This window comes from Mus pahari, chromosome 3, assembly GCF_900095145.1.
Source record: "Mus pahari chromosome 3, PAHARI_EIJ_v1.1, whole genome shotgun sequence".
In the NCBI taxonomy this organism is placed as follows: Eukaryota; Metazoa; Chordata; class Mammalia; order Rodentia; family Muridae; genus Mus; species Mus pahari.
Genome location: NC_034592.1, coordinates 111,261,130 through 111,282,880, shown reverse-complemented (window position 1 = coordinate 111,282,880; position 21,751 = coordinate 111,261,130). Strand labels below are relative to the sequence as shown.

The following is a 21,751-nucleotide window of genomic DNA, read 5'->3' as shown; positions in this document are numbered from 1 at the left end:
GTGTGTGTGTGTGTGTTATATGTGGTGTGTGTGGTGTATGTGCCATGTGTGTATGTGTGTATGTGTGTGGTGTGCATGTGTGTGTGCATGGTATGGGGTGTGTGTTGTATGTGGTGTATGTGTGTTGTGTGTGGTGTGCATGTGTGTGTGTGTTTGTGTGTGTTATATGTGGTGTATGTGCCATGTGTGTATGTGTGTATGTGTGTAGTGTGCATGTGTTTGTGCATGGTATGTGGTATGCATATGTGTGTGCATGGTGTGTGTGTGTGTTTGTGTGCATGTGTGTGTGGTATATGTATCCATGCATGTACATACAGATGCTGGTGGGGGTGGGGTGGGAAGGAGGTTCCTGCTCTATCCCTCTCTACATTATTCTCTCAGCACCGAGTTTCTCACTGAACCTGGAGTGACGCTGGTGGCCAGCAGGCCCAAGTGATCTGTCTGTCCACCCCCTAGTGACTTTTCACATGGGGACTTCAACCCAGATCCTCACATTTGCACCATAAGCATTCTTAACCACTGAGTCATCTTTCCAATCCCTTTCAACTTTTTGTGTATCTATTTTTCTATTTGAAGCAGGGTGACATTATATAGCCCTAGCTAGCCTGGAACTCATTTACACAGACCAAAGTGACCTCAAATTCACATAAATCTGCCCACTTCTGCCTCTCAAGTGCCACCACCTGGCCTTTTTGTTTTTAATATAATCAGCCTTAACTGTTACGTTCCTTTTACTACATAAACTTAAGTTTTTTTTTAAAAAAAAAGATTTATTTTATGTGTATGTGTTCATGCACGTGCATGTATTGTGTGTGTGTGTGTGTGTGTGTGTGTGTGCATGCGCGTGTGTGACATTGTGTTGAGGGTGCTCATAGAGAGGAGAAGAGGGTGTCAGATCCCTTAGAACTGTAAGTTACAGGTGGTTATACATATCTAATATGGGTGCTGGAAATCGAACTTAGGTCCTCTGGAAGAGCAGCAAGTGCTCTTGACTGCTAAGCCACTTTTTTTTCCTACAAGCTTAGTTTTTGTGCTTTCTTGAACCTGATGGCTTCTAGATAGTCATTCTCTTTTTAAGATGTCAGAAAAGAGGAAATGAGATGTTATCGAATCTCAGTGGTCCCTGCAGCTTCATTATGCCCTGAGTTTGGAATCTATGCTTTTATATGCAAAGCAAAATACAATGTACTCTCAAACAGTCACATAATATTTTTAAATAAATAAATTGGAAAAGTGTCATATGTATTTGGTTTATAAAAATATTTGATCATTTGATACTTACACCTACACCCTTCCTACTATGAACAGCTTTTATTCATATTGTATCAGGTGATTGAATCAAAATCCATAGTGATTTCAAAGGGCTTGAGGTAAGACACATCATGGAGACAGCTTTAAAAGAACAAATTTGTAAGTATCTACTTAAGGATGTAGTAGGATTTTGATTAAATCACCTGATACAATATGACATTCAAGTTTGTAAAGTGCTTACCATAGAACCTTTACAGCGCTTAATGAAAGAAATGAGATAACTTTTTTCTAAAAACATATGGGTTCTAGTTTGGAGTAGGATGATCATAATGGTTAATGTTAGTTGTTGACCTCGCAGAATCTAGAATCACCTGGGAGACAAGTCTCTGCCCGGGCTTGGGGAAGGGATTATTTTGATTGTGTCCAGTGATGGGGGAAGACCTGCCCACTATGGGCAGCACCATTCCCTGGCTGGCATCTGGATTATGTATGTAGCAAAGGGAAGCTGAGCATTAACGCATATCTATTGTTGTCTGCTTCTTGGCTGTGGATATAATTTGACCAGTTGCTTCAAGCTCCTGTACTTGACATCCTGGCCAGAATGGAGCAGACAGTAATCTTGAGTTGTAAGCCAGAATAAGTCTTTTTTTCTCTTAAATCACGTTTGTCAGAGTGTTCTGTCACAGCAACAGGATAGAAACTAAGAAATTGGAATAGATGGTTTTTATCACTTCCTGGAAGGTATGAAGAGAGAGACAACTTGAAAATTCTGAAAATGGTAATAAATGGTAGCAACCAGACTGGGGAAGACCAGACTTCAAAGCACATGTGACTGAACTGGTGGTGAGCTGGACCTTTCCCCCTTTCCCCTTCACGCAGCTGGTTCCTCTAGGCAGGTGCACAGAAGCAGGTTAACTAAGCCATGGTTTTCTAGCTGGAAGGGGAGCCCCAGGGAAGCAGACAGTTATAGGTAGGATGTAGGATGGGCTTGGGGAAACAGACCCACAAAACTGTGAACTTCCATAGGTGTACAAGTATGAACCAATAATGCTAAGCATCAAAAAGACTATGACAACTGAGCCTGAGGACAGAGGAGAATACAGGAACTAGTGTGGCCAGTGAGTGGCAGGTAAGTAGACAATCTGAATGGAACAGCCAAAGCAGGTTAGTGCAATATGTAAAGGGAAACAAAGGATCAGCTAGCTGAAGAAACAAATAGAAGCAGAATAAAACGGTGGAATAGATATCAATAATGACATGTGGACATAAACATCCGTAAATTTAATATGCCTAAACACACTAATCAAAACAGGAGTTTTCAAAACGATTTTTTAAAAAGCTTTAAAATAATTAAATTAAGTGTGAGTGTGTGTGTGTGTGTGTGTGTGTGTTTGCACCTGATTGTAAGGCATGTATATGCACAGGTGTGGAGACCAGAGGGGATGTTGAGTGTCTTCTCTATCCATCTTGGCCTTAGTACCTCGGGGCAGGGTATCTCACTGAATTAGAAGAAGCTTGCTATTTTAGGCCGGATAGCAAGTGAGCTCTCATGACCTGCCTGTCTCTGTCCTGCCAATGTTGAGATTTCAGGCACCCATAGCTAGGCCCATCTGTTCATGTGGGTGTTGGTTTCACCTAAGTTCCTCCTGTTTGCCGAGCAAGCTTGCTTACCCACCAAGCCACCCTCCACCCCTGCATCATGCACTTTAAATATCTGTGAGCGAATTCGCATTATTGTATCTTCTTTTATCACTCTGTTACTGTGATATAATTTCCTCTATTTCCAGATGTTTTCTTTGCTCTACTGTCATACTTTTCTGATATTAAAAACATTGTATATCCTGTAATTACCATAGAGCAGATCAAGTAACCAATAACAACAAGAGAAACCAAGACAGTCTTTTGACACTTGGAGACTAAACTGAATCTTTCTTAATAATTTATAAATAGAGAAATAAATCTCAAGGGCCATGAAGAAAATTAAGACAAAATATGCAAATCCTTGTGTGACATAGAGAAAGCAGTTCTCAGAGGCAAATTCATACCAGATTTTTAACTTAAAGAAGAAAAATTGATGGGAAGTGTCAGCCTCAAGAATCTTAGAAAACCAAGAGTAAAATAAATCCAAAGCAACCCAACAAAAGAGAAATACAGGATATATATATATATATATATATATATATATATATATATATATATATATGAAATTCAGTAAAAATGGAAATGGAAAATCATTTGAGATAAAAAAACCAACATTTGCTATTTTAAATTATAATTAACATAATTAACACAGTCCTAATGGGCTTGAGAATGTGAAAAGAGACACACCAATTATTAACATCATATATGAAGTAGCAGAGAGCTACATAGCCCCACAGAAACTAAAAGGAAAAATGGGAAACCGTGGGCTTCACTCATGCAAATTTCTCAACTTAAAATAGAGCAGTTTATAGAATATTGTATGTTACCAAGAATCACATAAGAAATACTTGACTAGAATAGTCTTAAAAGACTAAAGAAATTGAATCCATCCTTTTTTAAAGTTTTTGGAAAACAGCCCTGAAGCATGATGGTCTTGTTGGTGAATCACACCTATATCTAATAAAGAATAACACTGCGTGCACACACTAAGTGTATACTTCTGGAAAATGCGAGAGCAGGGTACCCTGCTGTCTTCATGCTTAGTGCTTCTATTCTTGTGCTAAAGGCCATGACCAAAAGCATCTTGGAGATGAGAGGATTTATTTCTCTTACAGCTCTCAGCTCACCCTAGTGCGCTTGCCTAGAAGGAGTGGTTTTCAATCACGAGTGGCTTTTACACTTGGCAATGTATGTAGTCATTTTGCTCATTGGAATTGAGGAATTTTATTAGCATCTATTAAGGTAGAAGCTGGGGATACCCCCAAACACCCTGCAGGGGGGCAGGAACACTTCCTCACCAAACACTGAGGCTGGATGGGCTGAGTATCTATACACACGTGAGTATAACAGCTCTCTGCCACTGTAACAGATACATGATTTTTACCAACTGATAGGGAGATAAAGTTAATTTGAGCTCACAGTTTTGAACTCTGGAGTCCAGAGTCTTGGGCCTCTGGTGGGGAGTATATGATATAGCAAAATACGCTGATACATTAAAAACAAAAACAAAGGAAGAGACTGGGGTCATACCTACCCTTTCCGGACATGCTCATAGTAACCTAAAACCTCTCAGAGGGTCTCATCTCTTACACTGCCAATGTAGGCATTAGACTTTTACCAATTGGGAGACATTTACCATTCAAAGATGCACCAGAGTTGAAAAAAAGCTGTCTTAGAGAATTTAAGGCCTATATTCACATAACAGCCCACACAGGGAGATTTCAGTGAGCAAACATTTTCTAATGGGTGAACAGAAAAACTTGTAGATCTATACAATAGAGTATGACTCAGCAACAAAAAAAGAATTATCCACTGATCGTTACAACAACTTGGCTGAATCTCATAATCATCATGGCAAGAGAAAGATGTGAATATAAAAAAGTTTAGGGCTGTGAACTTCCATTTATTCATTTTTAAAAAGAGAAAACTATAGCCACAGAGACTATATCACTGGTTTCCAGGGGGCATTAGAAAGGAGAAACAAAAATTATAAAGCCATCGCAGAAGATTATTTTAGGAATGGTTAAATTACATAAATCTTTGTGTATCAAAATTCACAGTTCTATAAATCCTTGAACAAAATCATCAGGCTTCACAGTAACTTAAAAAATACATATTTTAAAAATTAAACTCTAAGTCTGACACTTCAGTCTACAACAGACCACCCATGAACTCATATAAGTAGAATGGAAGTGATGGAGCTAAGATAGAAGGATGAACAATAGCTTTATTCCACCTGAGCTGTCTAGCAAGTTCTAAGCCAGCCTGGGTATTGAGCGAGACGTTGTCTCAAGACAAAATAAAAGATCTTAGTGATTTGACAACTTCCCCTCAGAGATGCAGACATTCTGCCACTGCAGAACAAAGTGTCTCTCCTGTTTGCAGTGACATTGCTGCAAACACGCCTGTGGCGCTACCAACTGTTGAAGGGTTTAACAATACAATGATGCGTGTTTTGTGATAGTAATGAATTTGTGTGGTGTGTGGTACTGATCTGAACACTGACTAGACTGCATGCCATCATCTGTAGTGTCTTCCCTCTTACAGAAGCAGCTGATGGTGAAAGCCTTAGGCCAGTCACAGCCTCATCTCCTGTTTGCTCTGTCTTTTGAGTGTGTCAGGATCCGTAGGGTTTCTCAGACTGTATCTCATCGCTCAACAAGGAATGGGTATGTATTATACAGTCTCTGCCTCTCATTCCATGCCTACGCCCCTCTCTTTTGAATTGGCAAACTCCAAGCTGAAATGTCCACATTCTTAGAAGTTCTCTGTATCTTAAATCTTGTCCAAGGACCCCTCCATTATCATGGCTTCTTGCCTCTTGGGTTCTCACAACTACATGTTTTTCCCCTCCGTTACACAATCTGCCTGCTGGTGTAATTATCTGGGCATGTGATTCACTCCTTGATCACAACATGATCAAAACACTCATGCATCTTGGAGTGCCCCACTGTGCCCAGGCCAGTATCCGGGCCCCATGTGCATTTTGTGAAACCAATGAGTTCTGAGAGCCTTGGTTCCCAGGAGCCTAGGCCTACTGGGACTCGCCACAGAAGAACTAAGGGGGCTGCCTGCAATTTATGACAAGCTGGTGGCCTGCATACATAGCCCGACTGCATAATAAGCTGGGGGATGAAGCAAACGGGTCTAGTTGGCCTGTGGTGTCAGAGAAGATGAACAAAGCTTATTAACACAGAGGAAGAGCAGCGTGAGTACTGAACAGCTTCCCCCAGCAGCAACCCAGTTCTCTCACTGTGATGAAGTGGTCTGCCTCCGGCCTCAGCCTTTAGCCACTTGGGATCCCTGTTATTGCCTTGTAAAATTGATGGGCAATGGTGAGATCTCCCGGTTTAAGGAATTTCTGTCAGCATTAGCGAGAAAATACCAGCTTTGCGATTTCTAAGGGCATTCCTTATATCAGAAAAGTGACTTAAATTGGGCTGGACTGGAGCAGTGCCTACCTCTGAGCTTTCAAGTTCCCCACTGAGTCCCCTCCAGGTCTCAGCTGTGAGCTCAGGTAAGGCAGCCATAATCATTTTTAACCCCAAAGCGGGGAAGGCAGTGTGGTGTCCATTTTAATGTCCTTTTATTTGACCATTTGAGGAAGTTGTTCATAATTAAAGTTCAGCTTCCAAACTATTTGGAGATGTGTCTCTACTTACAAAACCCAACCCAGTCACAATCTAGGTGTTCTAGGAGTGGGAGGTGGGGACAGAGTCTCATGTGGCTCTTTGGCTGGCTCTGTCTTTAGCTCCATGTTCTGTAGTAGAGGTGACTTCTCTTCAGGATGGCCCACCTGGTGCTGGGGTCATGGTGAACCAAACACACAGGAGTTGACAAAAGGCAGGGACAGTCCCCCTCCCCCCACCCCAGCAACCTTTTGTCTGCCTTACTGATAGGTCTGGATGCAGATGCATCCTGGTCTCCAGATGACAGAAAATGAAAAGCACAGGAAATGAGATCAATGCACACACGGGGAGATGACAGAAAGCTGTGAAGAAGGAGACCAAGGCGGAGGCCATCTTTTTATGAGCTGGTGAGGAGTCGGGGCGTCAGGGAGACCAGAGCACTGCCTTGTCTGAGCAGCAAGTGAGGATGATAGAGGATGGTTCTCCTGCAACCTGGTGACACACTGTGAGCCTGAGGTTGCCATACTCTGGCAAGCCCACCCTCCACCTTGTAGATTTTATCATGGAGAGCAAATTCAGCAAGCTAGCCATGCATGCTAGGCTACGCACCCAGGGGATCCTTGCATAGCTGACTATGCGGTCTGGTTGAGATAGTCTGGCTCTTAAATGTTCTCCCAAAACCTGTTTCTTAGAGGTTTTAGCTCCAACTTGGAACCTTAAGAGGTAGGGCATGGTGGTACGTATTTGGTCATTGGCCCAAAACCGGGAGCAGGGCTCTTCTGTCCTTCCTTGCATCCTGGCTCAAAATGAATGGCTTTGCTCTACTACGCAGCTTCCCAAACTAGGCACGCAAAAGCAAGGCACCCAATCCCAGACCAAAACCTTTGACCCATGAGCCAAAACAGAGCTTTAACCTCTTTTCTCCCCTTTCATTTTGTGGTGTTGGGGATCTTACCACTGAGCTATATCCCCAGCTCTCAGGATGATGGGCCTGTACCACTATACCCCCTAACCCTTTTTCTATATAAGTTGATTAGCTTGGGTATTTGTTACAGTCACAGAAAGCTGACTCACACATTGGCAGAGAAGCACACCCCTATCGCATCATCGAAACTGGAGAGTTGTGGATAAGTGCTCAGCTCCGTGAGGCTCTTCTCCCTGGGTTCTATTAACCTGGAATCAGACTGATCCCAACTTGGCTTACTGTCATCCTCAGTTCCCGACCATCTCTGGCTTCTTTCTTATCTTATTTTGTCTATGAACTCCCATTACTGCGCACCATTTGTTGAAGAGGCTGTCTTTCCTTCTGTTAGATTTGCTGTTGATGTTTCAACAAGCCAGGTGGCCCTGTTTGTGGACATATTTCTGCATTTCCCTGCATGGTGTGAACCACTGAGCCATGTACGTCTACCAACAACGCAGTCTTGATGACTCTAATTACAATAGTTGAAACTGTTCTGACGGATGCCTCCCACTTCATTTTCTTCTCACGACCTTTTAGGCTCTTCTGGGTACTTTTCACTACTTAAAAAATTCAGAATGATTTTGTGCCCAGCAATAAGAGATTTTAAAATATGAGTTATGTTAAACCTGTACGTCCTGATAAAAAAGAACTTCTATATTTACTGGATAGAAGCCTCTAGCAGACGAGTCTTTCCGTTTACATAGATCTACTTTGATTTGCTTCATCAGCATTTCAAATCACTCTCACATGGTCAAGCCCCCACACATGTTTTGGTAGATTTATTACTAGGTACTTATGGGGTTTTTTTATTTTTGATATTGTACATGGTACTTTCAAAAAATTCAGTATCCAGGCATTCATTACTAGTATCCAAAAACAATATCAATATTTTCATGTTGGCCTTGTACCTATAGCTTGGTGTACTCCGTTTTAAGTTCCAAGAATTAATTTCTTTCTTTCTTTTTTTGTCCCCTTGTCTCTTGTTTTGAGATCTTGTCTGAGTGTGTCCAACCATTTGACATTGTGACACAACATCATCATCTACAGGGTTTATATTTGAGAAGGGTGCAATTAACTTATGTATTTCTTTGAAAAGCATGAAATTTTAAGTACATTTACTGTTCTGCACTGGGTATGTTCATAGCTACCTTAGGCCACCTGGAGAATGTGGCTCCCAGTTGGGCCCAGCTCCTAGGGCTTTTTAAACAGATAAGCAAGCATGTCATATGTAGGTAGTGTTTGCTTTCATTCTTTCTTGTCTAAAAGGATACAGCTTGTATTCTGCTGTTTCTTGTCTTATCGCACTGGATTCTGGAACTGATGTCAAAGGCACTTTCTTTATGGACTGCTTCCTTCTTGGACCTTTTAGTAAGCAGCCCTCTTCTCTTCTCCCCCTCCTCCCCCTCTTCCTCCTCATGCCCCTGTGGCAGTATAAGGTAGGCTTTTCCAGGTTTCTTTCTATGTTGTTTTTGGCAACTCTGGGATATGAAGCTTTCTGAGGATGCGGAGAACTCCATATGTGCACTCCATGCCCAGGGTTCCAGCTTGTCTGTCTTCCAGTGTCTATTTTTAAGTGACTTCTTACATTTAACAGAAATAATAGCCATGCATATGTCTGAGGGTTTTTTTGTTTTGTTTTGTTTTTTACATAATCTGGGTCTTTTACTTTAAAAGGCAAGCCAGCCTTGTGTAAATAATTGCTCCCAGTCATAGTATTTAGTGTTTTCAGCTCTGTAAAAAGCCCTTCCAAAATGTAATATATTAACCAGACACCCGTGGATGGGTTGTTCCTAGCTGCCCTTCCCACTTGGCTATGGCTTCAGAATACAAGTTACCTTGATCCCATCCAATCCTTGACAGTCCAAAAGGAACAGAAAAGGAAGAAAGGTTATCTCAAAGGTGGAAAGATTTCAGCAGAAGACTGAGAAAGGACAGCAATTGCTTAGCTGGTGTCTTCATGTAGACTATTTTAGTCTAAACATAATACATTTTTGATGGATCGTGGTAGTGTACACATTTAATCCCAACACTCAGGAGGCAGAAATAGGCAGACCTCTGTGCGTTTCTGGCCAGGTGAGTTCCAGGACAACCAGAGCTATATACAAGAAACCTTGTCTTATGGGAGGTGGAGATTAAATTAAAATATAAATCCACTAATCCACTTACCTCCCTCCCTCCCTCCCTCCCTCTTTTTATTTCTCTTTGCTGCCTGCCTAGATTCTGGCAGAAGAAAGCAGGAAACCTAACTAGTCCTTCACCCTTCCCACCACATACTATAACTGATACCCTGGGTTTTTTTTTTTTTTCTTTAGTGGAAAGTTAAACATTATAAAACCAACCAAATTTAAGCAACTACAATTTAGTAAGGACAAAAGGAAGAGTTCATCAGGCGTAGAGAGCAGAAGTCGTGAACTTTCAAACAATTCCTGTTATCACTCAGGGTGCAGATGTGACTGGTGGCAAGCTGTCTCCTGTGGGTGCTGGAGTTTACCGCCTTGTCAGCCACCCAGTGTGACTTTTCCCCATAAAGGTAGCACCAGTGTCCCTTTAGCTGTCTTCTGGGAAATTGGTGTTCTTCTAGACACGGGACAGCTGTGTGACTGTCTTCTAGGCTGGGTCCTCAGTACTGATGAAATGGGCAGTGTCTACCGGGCTCTCTTCCCTCAATACACTGCCCTGTCTCTCAGAGCCAAGTGCTGCTCTCAGCTTCCTGCGTGTGATTCCCACCAAATGCCTCTCGTTCCTTTGCTCCAAGTGATCGCCGGCTTCTTGCCCTGTCTTCTAGAGCTGCAGATTAAAAGGAAATCTACTCGGTACATCTGTGCACAGAGGAAATGGGGGACAGAATACGCCAGGAGGCCTAATCATCACAGGCCCTGTGCGTGGCATGCATGGGTAGGTCCCCAGAGAGCTGAGCCTGTCATGCTTGGAGGAGCAGCTTGCTGCATTTTCAAACATGAGGATTTCTGCCACCTAGCTGCTTTTCTGCTTAGCTGTTGATTTAGATGTTTAACAATCTAACAAGGGCTGGTTAGATGTGCACAACTTTGCAACCGCTTCCATCTGGGTGTGTGTCCCCTGGGTGACAAAGGACATGGGCAGCCTGATGATGGTCGTACAGAATGACATTGGCCCCTTTCTCCTAAGCGGAGAGCTTTGTGAGGAGATGGTTGGAGTGTAGAATCCCACAGCAGAGCAGACCCCTTGTTATGATACAAGACCCTTCTACCTTCCCCCCCACAGTGCTCAGACCCCTCCCTCTCTTCCCTTGGCTTCTGGCTTAGAGCCTTCACTCTCAGAACAATTCTAGGACAACTACTCATGGCAGCTTTTGTTAGATTCTCTCCCAGAGCACCTCAATACCCACTCAAGAAGACCAGTTTTTTCAGGCCAAGGAAGGAATACTAAATGCTGTCTAAAGTCACCTCTGGGTCAGGTGGGGGAAATTCACAGATTGGAACAAAATACTCAGGGCTCCCTCCTCCGGGGAGGCAGTTGTCAGGATCACTGTTGTGCATCAGCTTTCAAGGCACACATCACACATCGGTGCATTTAAACTATGACTCTATATGTGGAAAACTCAGAACATACCTTTGTGCTGTCAACAACACCGATAAGTGTTGTGGAGCACACAGTCAGCTAAGTCTAATTTCCTGTAGAGATACAGACACTTCGCTCCAATGCCACCTCCTCTGAGGAGTCCTCCCTAAATACATGTTGACTTGGAGTCTAGCTGAGTGCTCCCCTATGGCCGACTATCCTCCTCAGAGCTTGATGTATTCCAGGGTGTTTGCATATTTGGGTGTGGTAATGTCGCTAACTAGTCACCTAGGTCTATACAGAAGTAGCTGCTGTCTTACTGACATTTGCACATCCAGTGCCTAGCACAGAGTCTGACATATAACAGGCACCCACAGATGCTTTAGACATGGAATTGTAGCAAATATGTACAACAGCAAGGGAAATGACTCTTCTGCCTGCTCATCACCGGGCCCAAGAGTCCACCATTATTCCTTGACTTTAAACGTCCTACAAGCTGAAAGGTTAGTTGTCCATACCAGAGATTACTTCCAGAATGAAAATTACACTGGGATGAGATTTGGTGGCGTGGTTTAAGCAGATCTCTGCAGAGTTTTGCCACACTTACTTGTAAGAAGCCCTCCAGGTGTGATATGCATAAGCATAGAGACAAAAGTTTACAAAGGAGTCAGGCATGAAACTTTATCAGCCACATAATAGGAACCCATCCAACTTTTGTTACATAACATTTCTTAGGGTTGTTGTGGTCATTCATGCATTCTTGTCTGTGTGGCCCTTGGTTGCAAGGAATAGAAAAGACCATGGGAACAGAACAGTGGCTTAAAGCTGGCTTTCACCATCAGAGTCCCTGACACCAGTCAGGGCATGAACGGAACTCAGAACACAGACCAGTACTCTTCATCCTGAACTGGATTTGGACAGGCAGTCAAGCTTCAGATGAGAACTCATTTCTTCCTGTGTGGGAGGTTCAATCCCATGACCAGTCTCAGATGACTGACTGACTGGTGGTCTTGGGCATGTGTGGGACACGCAGCCTGTACAACAAACAGCCCCTAAAGGGCCATAGCTTGAGGGACAAGGGGAAACTTTTGCTGATGGGTGACAAGGGATGGAGTCTTTGGGCCTGAAAAGGGCCCCCTGCAGAAGAAAGGGCATCATATTTGGCCTAGCGCTTGAGGAGAGGTGTTTGTAATTAACCATTGGTTGCTAGGTTTGGTTCTTAAACTGGCTACCTCCTACACACATTGAGAAAAGGAAGAAAGAGCAGTTAGAGTGCAGGGAAGAGGGAAAAACCCACCTCGCCCACTTGACAGGCGCAAATCGCTGCTTGCCAGAAGCCTGTCGGGGCGGGACAGTCCCCTCTGAAAACCCTGCTCGGAGCCTTAGTTGCCTTGGTGAGTACCCTTTGGGAACCAAAGGTCTCTTCTAAGCACAAAGGGACACAAAGGGCACCTGTGCGGAGGCCCAGCACTGTGCCCCACACTGGATGCTGAATGGCTCAGGCACTCCTCTTTGGCCAGGCAGTGTGGGGGGAAGGGGAACTTTGAGAGAAGTGAAGCAGAAAGAATCTTTGTGACAATGATAATTTAAGAGACACTAGACAACCAGCTTGCTGGGTGCTTCTGAACTTTCTGAAGGGGGGCAGCGCAGTGGAGCCGTCATGTGGAAAATCTCCTTTCTCCTCAGCACAGCCCTTTCCAAGTGAAGGCACAGGCATTGTGTTCCTGGTGAAAGCCCTTATTCCTGACAGGATTCCACCAGGCTAGGAGAAAATGCCTGCTTCTGGAAGAGGTTGACTTGGTAAATGTGGAAGGCTGAAGGGATGGGTCGTGACTGCTGCTAGGAGATTTCTAGTTTGAAGAGAAGTTCTGGTGTCTCTGGTCTCTCAAACACTGGTAGGTGGAAAACAGTTGCATCTGGCCAGACTTAGTGGTAGGAGTACGTGTGAGAGGGGGGCCCTCTTTCCACATCTGCCCAGGTTCCTCTTTGCACCTGGGGCAGCACTAATGCTTTGTGGGTGGTATGGCACTAAAGAAGCTTCCAGAAGCATTTGGCCTTGCAAACTCACCACGATCTCTGTGGGTTTACTTGGCCCAGGCATCACACCTGACAGCTGTGTCCACCATCTTCAGTGGGCTCAGCGTGTGCTGCCAGGTGAATGGGAACCAGGAGGGATGCTCATCATGTCTCTTTAAACCATAGTGTCGCCATCCCACCACGAGGCAGCTCAGCTTCCCTCCCAACCCGGGAGCACTCCGGGGATCAGGCCAGCACACTGTGGTTACCACTTCCTAGGCAGGCCCTACCAAAGCTCTGCAGTTTGGGAGCAGCGGTGGAAGGCTACGTGATAAGCCAGCCCCTCTGGCTACCTGTTGGTTTGTTTATTTGGTTATTTTCACAGGCAGCTTCATTCTTTTAACTGTTTCCTGTGGGCCATGTGCTGTGATGTCAGCTGCTACCTACAGGAAGGGCTATCTTCACCCTCACAAGGTGTCCTAGCCTTAGGCAGGGAAACTGAGTCAGGCCCAAGCTGGGGGCTTTAATCTGGTCACTCAGTGGCTAGGGGGTACCTTGATGTTACTGTCTTGCTTCAGGGATGGCATAAGCCAAGTGTCCTCAGAACTTGCTCTTGTCACCTGAGCTAGGAGAGGTGGCAGCTCCCCAGTAGGGTCACTGTCCCATGAGCATGCTACTTACTTTTCTAGTTGATCCAAGGGAGGAACAGAAGCCTGGAAATTGAAGGCCTTGAGACCTTCTAGACCCAAGGAGGCTCCTGACTTCCCAGATGGAAAACAAACTCTGCCTATTAGATGAGTCAGAGCAAGAGATGCAGGAGCAAAGTGATGGGGCGGTGTGCGTGTGTGTGTGTGTGTGTGTGTGTGTGTGTGTGACTGTCAGACTAGAATATGACAGTCCAAATGCAGTGTCTCCTAGACACTGACCAATGATAGTCTGTCACCCTCCAAAGACATGTAAGTTTCAAAAGTGTCAGGACAAACCTGGTGGGGACCGAAGAGTCTTTGCAAGTGCTGAGAGAGAAGCTGGAGAGGCAAGGTAGGACTACTTGGTTGAGAGAGGGTATTAGTTACTTACACAAAGCCATCACTGAAATGCCCAACAGAAACAATTTAAGAGAGAAAAGGCCTTGTGGTTTCCAGAGGTTTCAGTTTCTGTGGTTCAGAAAGCATGGCAGCGTTCATGGCGGTGCGAGCCTGTCGTGTGTCTTGTGACTGCATCAAAGCCTGGCTTCCTGTATGTGCTGGGGAGGAAGAGGTATTGGAAGCAGGGCTTCTCTGTCGGTCCTCTTATCCTGGTGGTTGCACTAAGGAGAGGCCAAAGGATCCAGAAATTGAACCTTCTGGCACTTCTTGCTTATTCTGATCTGGACAAAAGCTTGAGCTTCTTCCACCTTGAGTTCTGCTGCTTCTGTTTCTTCCCGGGGTATCTGAATTTGGTGCAGCTGTGTATTCTCTCTGCTCGTCTCTTCTCTGTGTGTTCTCTCTGCTCGACTCTTCTGTCTTCTTGGAGGTCCATGTATAGAACATCTTCACAGGTTAGACTAAAGCACCTGGTCTCAGTAATGTTTGATCACAGTAGGAATCAACAGTATGCATGGAAATGGAATATATTTGGACTGCACTACCACATGTGTGTGTTGAAAGTGTACTCCTCCACTACCATAAATTATAAATCAAGTTTCCCAACAAGGGTCAGTACATTCCAAATGCAGTGAATCAGCACTGTCCCGGGAACATCACCTTCTTGGCCATGATCTACTCTTTTTTTTGTTTGTTTGTTTTTTGTTTTGTTTTGTTTTGTTTTGTTTTTCGAGACAGGGTTTCTCTGTGTAGCCCTGGCTGTCCTGGAACTCACTCTGTAGACCAGGCTGGCCTCGAACTCAGAAATCCGCCTGCCTCTGCCTCCCGAGTGCTGGGATTAAAGGCGTGTGCCACCACCGCCCGGCTTTTGTTTTTTTATTATAGGTAAGTACACTGTAGCTGTCTTCAGACACTCCAGAAGAGGGAGTCAGATCTTGTTANGGATGGTTATGAGCCACCATGTGGTTGCTGGGATTTGAACTCCGGACCTTCGGAAGAGCAGTCGGGTGCTCTTACCCGCTGAGCCATCTCTCCAGCCCCCATGATCTACTCTTGACAGGTACATTTTAGTTTTTGTTGCTGTTGTTTGGACCCCAAGAAACTATTGTAAGGAGAAGTCAAAAATTGAAATGTATAAAGGAATGAATAGGAAGTGTTAGATTGTGGTGGGAGAAGAGAGGGCAGGGTAAAAGATGGAATATGGGGAAGGATAAATGACACTAGGGACCTTTCAAAGAACATAAAATGAGTTAAAATAGAGTTAATCCAAAACAGGGTGACAATGTCTCTACTAGACACATAGTCTATTAAGTAAAAGACTAGTGCTAAGAATGAGTTACTTGTTTTTGGAGTTGTTGGCCCATGAGGTCCCATAGACCTCAAATATTGTAGGTCACACTCCAGAAGCTGCAGTAAGACCCTATTGCTGAAGATAGATACCAACCACACTTCTATGAGCATGGAAAAATCAAACTGGTCCTAACCTGGATGCTTCATCCCTACTGGCTAGATTTCATCATTCTGAAAAGTTTTATATATACTATTAGAGAAGAAAAGTAGTCATCAATGTTATATAGATGTGAATTTTGTGAGCTACAGCAATGATTAGCTTGGCAAGACATGCAATAGTGGCAGGAACATCATGAAAGTAACTAACAACTTTCTCATTGTATTTAAACCCTGCTCCATATGTTGAAACTCATACTGGGCCTGATAATGGGCCAAGAGCCTATGGCCATGCAGGTCACAGGAACTAGGTGAGAATCTGCTACTATTATTCTCTAAGTGGTCACAGTATTAAATTGACTCCTAATGACGTATCATTAAACATACAGGCCAACGAATTCTCAACCTTCATCAGAGAAGCTTCTATTTCACAACAGATGGTGATTAACACAGAGACCCACAATTGTCCCAAGTGCAGAGAATGAGAGACTTTGGAATGCTCAGCTCTGAATGGAATATTTATAATGCATTTCTTCCTTTCAATGCTCAGAGATCATTGTAGCAGAGGTTATATGAAGATTGTAAGAGCCAGAAAGTGGATAACTACACTCAAACAGTGTCTTCTGAACACAGCAAGACAGCTGCACATATGAACTACAGTTGTTGTGACAGCATGCAAAAGGCTTGTGCAAACCCAGACCAAATCCCAGTGTGGAGAGGGGAGTTGGGCACACAGTTCCACCCCTAGCGAAGGAGCCATTGGCAATTGACAGTGGCTGGGAAGGGGGATGGCTTGGAAGAGTTGGGGGAGGGAGATGAATATGATCAAAATACTCAACTACACACACACACATACACACACACACACACACATACGCATGCGCACACACACATGCATGAACACACACACAAAAAGAAATTTACTACATACAAACTCCACGTACACCAAAGTGAACATCGAGGGTCAGCTGATTGAGAGTGTTCAAAATGTTCTATTGTCCTCCTACATCCTTTTATACATATCCACAAAAAAATCCTACACATTCCTGTCACGCCCACATGGTGGCCTCTCATAGGTGACATGAAAGAAACCTCAATCTCTTGAAAAAAAATTACAAAGTAGTTTTCGTAGATATGAGCAAAGCACACATTTTTGTTCAGTGAAACTTCTTTGATGAGGCCTGCTCAAATATCTCAAAGATACTGTAAAAACACCCACAGACAGCTCTCTCAGTTAGTGTGGTCATACAGTCTGAAGAAACATGAGGGAAAACACAAAATTCTGAGAGGTGCACACATTCCAAAACATCTTGGGAAAGCTTGATCTTCTCCCAAGTCCATGTGCTTGTGTCTAGCCAAGTGGACTAAAGGATCCATCTCTCCTGGTCCAGCCAGGAGAGGCAACAGGAGGAATCTTGGGAGGGAGGGCAGCCTTCAGGTAGCTTCTGTTTTTACTTACTTGTCTTAGACCAGAAGAAATCAAGAGAGGGACTCAGACATATAACCACAAGGACAACTAGAAGTAGCCGGATGGTGTGGCCTCCTGAGCTTAGTGGTTCTGTTCTCTGAAAACATACTGCCTCTGAGATGCCCACATAAGTTTCAGTGAGGCTCACTTAAAGGACAGAGGGGAGTCTCTCCCCCTGAACATGCGTCCAGGTGATCAGGAGAGGAGAAAAAGATGCCGGGCAGAATGCAAAGGAAGAGGACAAAAGGATTCTGTGTCTTGAATCATGAATGGATGATGGATAAAAGGTGAGTGTCTGTGACCAAGGCTGCTTCAAGGTCACAGGAAACCAACCAGTCCTTGAATGGACAGGCTAAGGCATGGAGTTCATAACAGGGAATGAACATCAGTGTGGGAGACCTCAGACTACCACAACATCTCATGGGCTTGAATCTGTTAGGCCAAGTCAGGGCCTCACACAGCCTGGACTCAGATGAACTGGGCTTCCCTGATCAACCCAACACTTGGAGTCAGCAGACCTTACTTATTATATAAACATCACTGAAAGTTAAAAAATACATAAACAAACAAAAAAATAGACAGACCAAAAATACCACCCCTTAGGCAAATGAGTTGAAAAATCCCTTAAGAATAACATCCTATTTTTTTCCCACCCATTTCTCAAGTCAGAAGACACCTGGTAAAGAAACTGTATTTAGGTAAAGAAATGCAACTCCTGGTATACACGGTTTCCTGAAGGCACAGGATGGAAATGACATCATGGAAACACTGGTGTTCAAGGTCAGTATGTGCATTTCTAGGTGAAAACAGGAGGCTTAGTCATCAGTGGAAATGTGAGTGTGTCTCTGCACTTGTGAGCCGCTCTTTTGCCTTCAGACACAGTTTTTATTCAGATTGCACAGGCTCTTTGCCTGACATTTTTCGGCTCTCCTAAATGCACACCCTAAATATAGGTTACACTGCACTTCTGTCCACACCACCATGGAAGAAATAAAATGCTCATTCCTGAGAAGAAAAGGAGTTTGTTTTCGATTCAAGGACAAAGAACCTAAGACATGAGTTGACTGTCTCGACAGGTTGACACAAGTGGTCTGATTTGTATGGCATTCCCACTGGTGACGAAAGGGAGGATAGGGCCAACTGGGAAGGTGTGGGATCCTTTGTCTTAATTAAAAAGTATAGTCGGAGACATGGAATTTGGCCAAGTCTCATAAATCTGCTGAAAGAATCGAGACTGTCAGATAAGTTTAAATAAAACCAACCAGGTCCACTGAGAATCACGTAGGCTCCCTGCTAGTTGTCGACACCCACTTCCCTGTCACTTCTGTGTTCCACAGACTGTGGTTGTGCTCATTAACCAGCCACCCTCCCGCCAGCCACTGACAAGCGTATCCCCGTGGAGCACAAAATTCAGAGATGATAAATTTACTCCCGCTTGTAAAAAAAAAAAAAAAAAAAAAAAAAAACACGCTAGGAGGCTTTAAGGAAATAAGAATTTCTGATAACCTACCTTCATTAGCAAAGCCTGGTCCTCCTTGGGACATTGCCTCACTGCCGTCGCGAACTGTTCTAGTGCAACTGGAAGGGAAGAGACAGAAAGGTGAGTGGCCTCCCTGGGGACTGCCAGCACCTCCATGTGGGGGACAACCTCGTGGTTATGGCAAAAACACATGGCATGCTGGGTGTGGCTGCTTGGGGGGCATGTAGAGTTCCCTGCTTGCTCACTACATGGGCTGAAATCCCTGTCAGTGACTTCCCCACAGTCGTCTGGGCAGATCACAAGGCCATTATAGCCAGCCAACATCCATGGGAAGCACCAGAAAGTCCTGTGTTCAGCTACTGCATGAGCCATCCTGAGAAAACACTCAATCTCCAGTCCAGTGACTCCGTAAAGAGAATCCCAGCAGCCTTGGTGCCTCGGTATCTACCTTCAACTGCCCTCTTTCACAGTGGTTTCCACTGCATTAATTCACTAGGTGGTTGAAGCATGATATGACCCCAGATGCTGATCCAAGCAAGCCTCACAATCCCCCAGATGTAGTTAGTCATCTTTCCTCAACCTTCTCCAACAGAATGGCTCAGAGAAGCACAAGGTGGCTCATAGAACATATTTTAATGGATATTTAAATTAGCCTTACTGGTTCTGGGCATGTTACAGTTTCTATAAAGTACCTTCCTCTTTTCTGTATCTAAGGCCAGTCTCTCATCAAAGGCCTGCTAATGTGAGCACCGTTTTTATCTAAGTAAGCACATAGACTTTTCCTACTTGTGGTTCTGACTGTGTTATTTCACTTTTGAAGGGGTTTGCCTAATACAATTCCTTGCCATCCCTGGACTTCAGTCCTCTTCTTTTGACAGGGATGGACGGACCCTCTGCTGTCTAACCTGTCTGGATGGCCCTCTTGCTGCTGGACTCAGTGCTGGGTTCATACACCTGTCCTTCACCACTGCTCTGCTGCCAGTTACCAACGTGGAGCCCTGCATACAAACACTGCAGGCTTCCTCAACCAACCCGGCACAGTGATACACTACCCTAGGCTCCATCCCAACCTGAACAAAGCCTGCATGGGTGGAGAGAAGATTTAAATCTGAAAGGTTTCCTAGAGACCTCTGTTTAGATGCTTTGTCCCCAGGTGCTATTTTGGAAGATTCTAGAAACGTTTGGATTTGTGTTTAGCTAGTGGAGACAGACCATTAGGGGTGGTTTTGAAGATAATTCCTGGTGCTGCCTCCCCGAACACTCTACTCTGTGATTCCTGGTCTGTTGTGGCGAGAACATCTACCACACACTCTTGCCCCCATGGATAGAGTTGGCCTGCCATTTCTTTCCTACCATGATGGACTGAAACCCTTTGATACAGTAATTCAGGTGGAATAGCTTCTTGCTCTAAAGACTAGCCCACTGTATATCTGTTGGTCTGGGAAAATGGTGGGAGGCTTGAAACTCCAGAACATCTGGCTGTCTTAGTCCCATGGCAGGAGGCAATGCCTTGTTCTGCTCCTTATCATGACTTGCATGCTTCTTACAAGAAGAGAGAGAAGGGAAACTGAGGTCACCTGCTCACAGCTGCCACTGGTCATGTGCTATTGGAACTTTAGTAACCTTTGAGACCTAGGACAGAAGCCATCTCTTTAAAACAGCTCTTTGTGGCAGTTATCAGGAAAAAAAAAACAAAAAACCTCAACTGTGGCCTAAAATAGGCTGGCACACAATTAAATTTATCTCAACCTGCTCAGGGCTGAAGAACAACAGCATAAGGGCAAGGAAAGACACTGGGGCACCACTGCAGCAGGCACCTCTTTACACACGGAGGCACAGTGAGTTTGAACATTCATGCCCTGCCATTTTGTTGATTAATTCATTTATGATCTTTAAGTTCACAGTAAGAACTGCTGAGAGCCATCGCTATACTTTCTTGGTATGGTCCTCTTGGATACAGAAGAATATTCATATAACAGTCTTCATATGTACTATATGTATATTTAAAGTCTGTAGGGATTTCTTAATTAGCCAGACTGCCAATTAAGACAGAGTGCTGGAGTGATTTTTGAGGTACAAAACCATGTGTGTGTATGTGTGTGTTTGTGTGATATGAACATAATGTTTATGTTCTCTCTCTCTCTCTCTCTCTCTCTCTCTCTCTATATATATATATATATATATATATATATATATATATATATATATATAATCAAGATACCTTCATTGGTTACTTGGATTAATCTAAAATTCATATCTTCATCAAGTATTCAATATCCACTCTGCCAGTTCAGAGGTTTTAAATGTCAACTGATGAAGGTAAGATACTGGTAAAAAAAACCTTACTTTAAGGGGTGGAGAGAGAGCAAGACTCATCAGTTGAAAGTCCTTGCTGCTACTGTGGACAACCCAAGTTCAGTTGCCAGCATCCACACATGATGATTCACACCCACCTGTAACACCAGCTCCAGGAATCTGACTCCTTAGTACTCCCCAGACACCTGCATACACGAGGTACACACTGACACAGACACACACCCCCCGACACACACACAAACTGAAAAATAAAAACTCAAATATTCTTAAGACTTCGCTCTGAATTACCTTGTGGTCTTTCTTCTGTATAACACCCTGTGCCACTTTAGGCAGATATTAAACCACGTTAAATTATCAAGTCTGACAACACATGCTTCCCCCTTTCCCCTTCAGTTCTCAGGTTTCTGAGCAAAAGCCATCATCTCGACAGTCAACAAAGCCGTGTGTTTTCTCTGCAAACAAACCCCTGTAAGTCATCAGCAGAGAGAGAGGTAAGTTCATATAGAGAAGACTCAGCACTATTTTTCCTCTCAGCATTTGGGATTTACAATAAGTTAAAAATGAAGTTTTTATCTCTGGTGATTTATCAAGCTTGAGATCTCACAAAAGATAAACAGATGCTCCAAAGAAAGAATACATCATCTTAATGTTTCATTTTGACACTTTGGGTATCTAAAAAGCACATATCTCCAATAGCTCTCCTCTAAAAACATAATAGTTTCCATGATTTACACATTTAATATTTGTTTTAAGACACCCTGAACTGAGACTATGTCAGGAGGGGCCTCTGAAGACAATGGTCAGACTCGAAACACACAGATTATTTATAGACCAGAACTTGAGGGCTGAAAGAAAATCTGGTTGTCAACAGACAGTTGCTTTTGCAATTTTTTTCTGTGTAGTTCATTTTGGTTTTTG

The 21,751-nt window shown here is 43.8% G+C and overlaps 1 protein-coding gene across 1 annotated transcript in view; it reads right to left on the bottom strand.

Annotated features, from left to right (window-relative positions):
* Acoxl (acyl-CoA oxidase like) overlaps positions 1-21,751 on the bottom strand; it is a 275,388-nt gene that overhangs the window by 21,935 nt on the left and 231,702 nt on the right. The window contains exon 16 of the mRNA XM_021192778.1: positions 18,548-18,615. Coding sequence (XP_021048437.1) covers positions 18,548-18,615 — 68 coding nt within the window. The remainder of the gene's footprint in view (positions 1-18,547; positions 18,616-21,751) is intronic.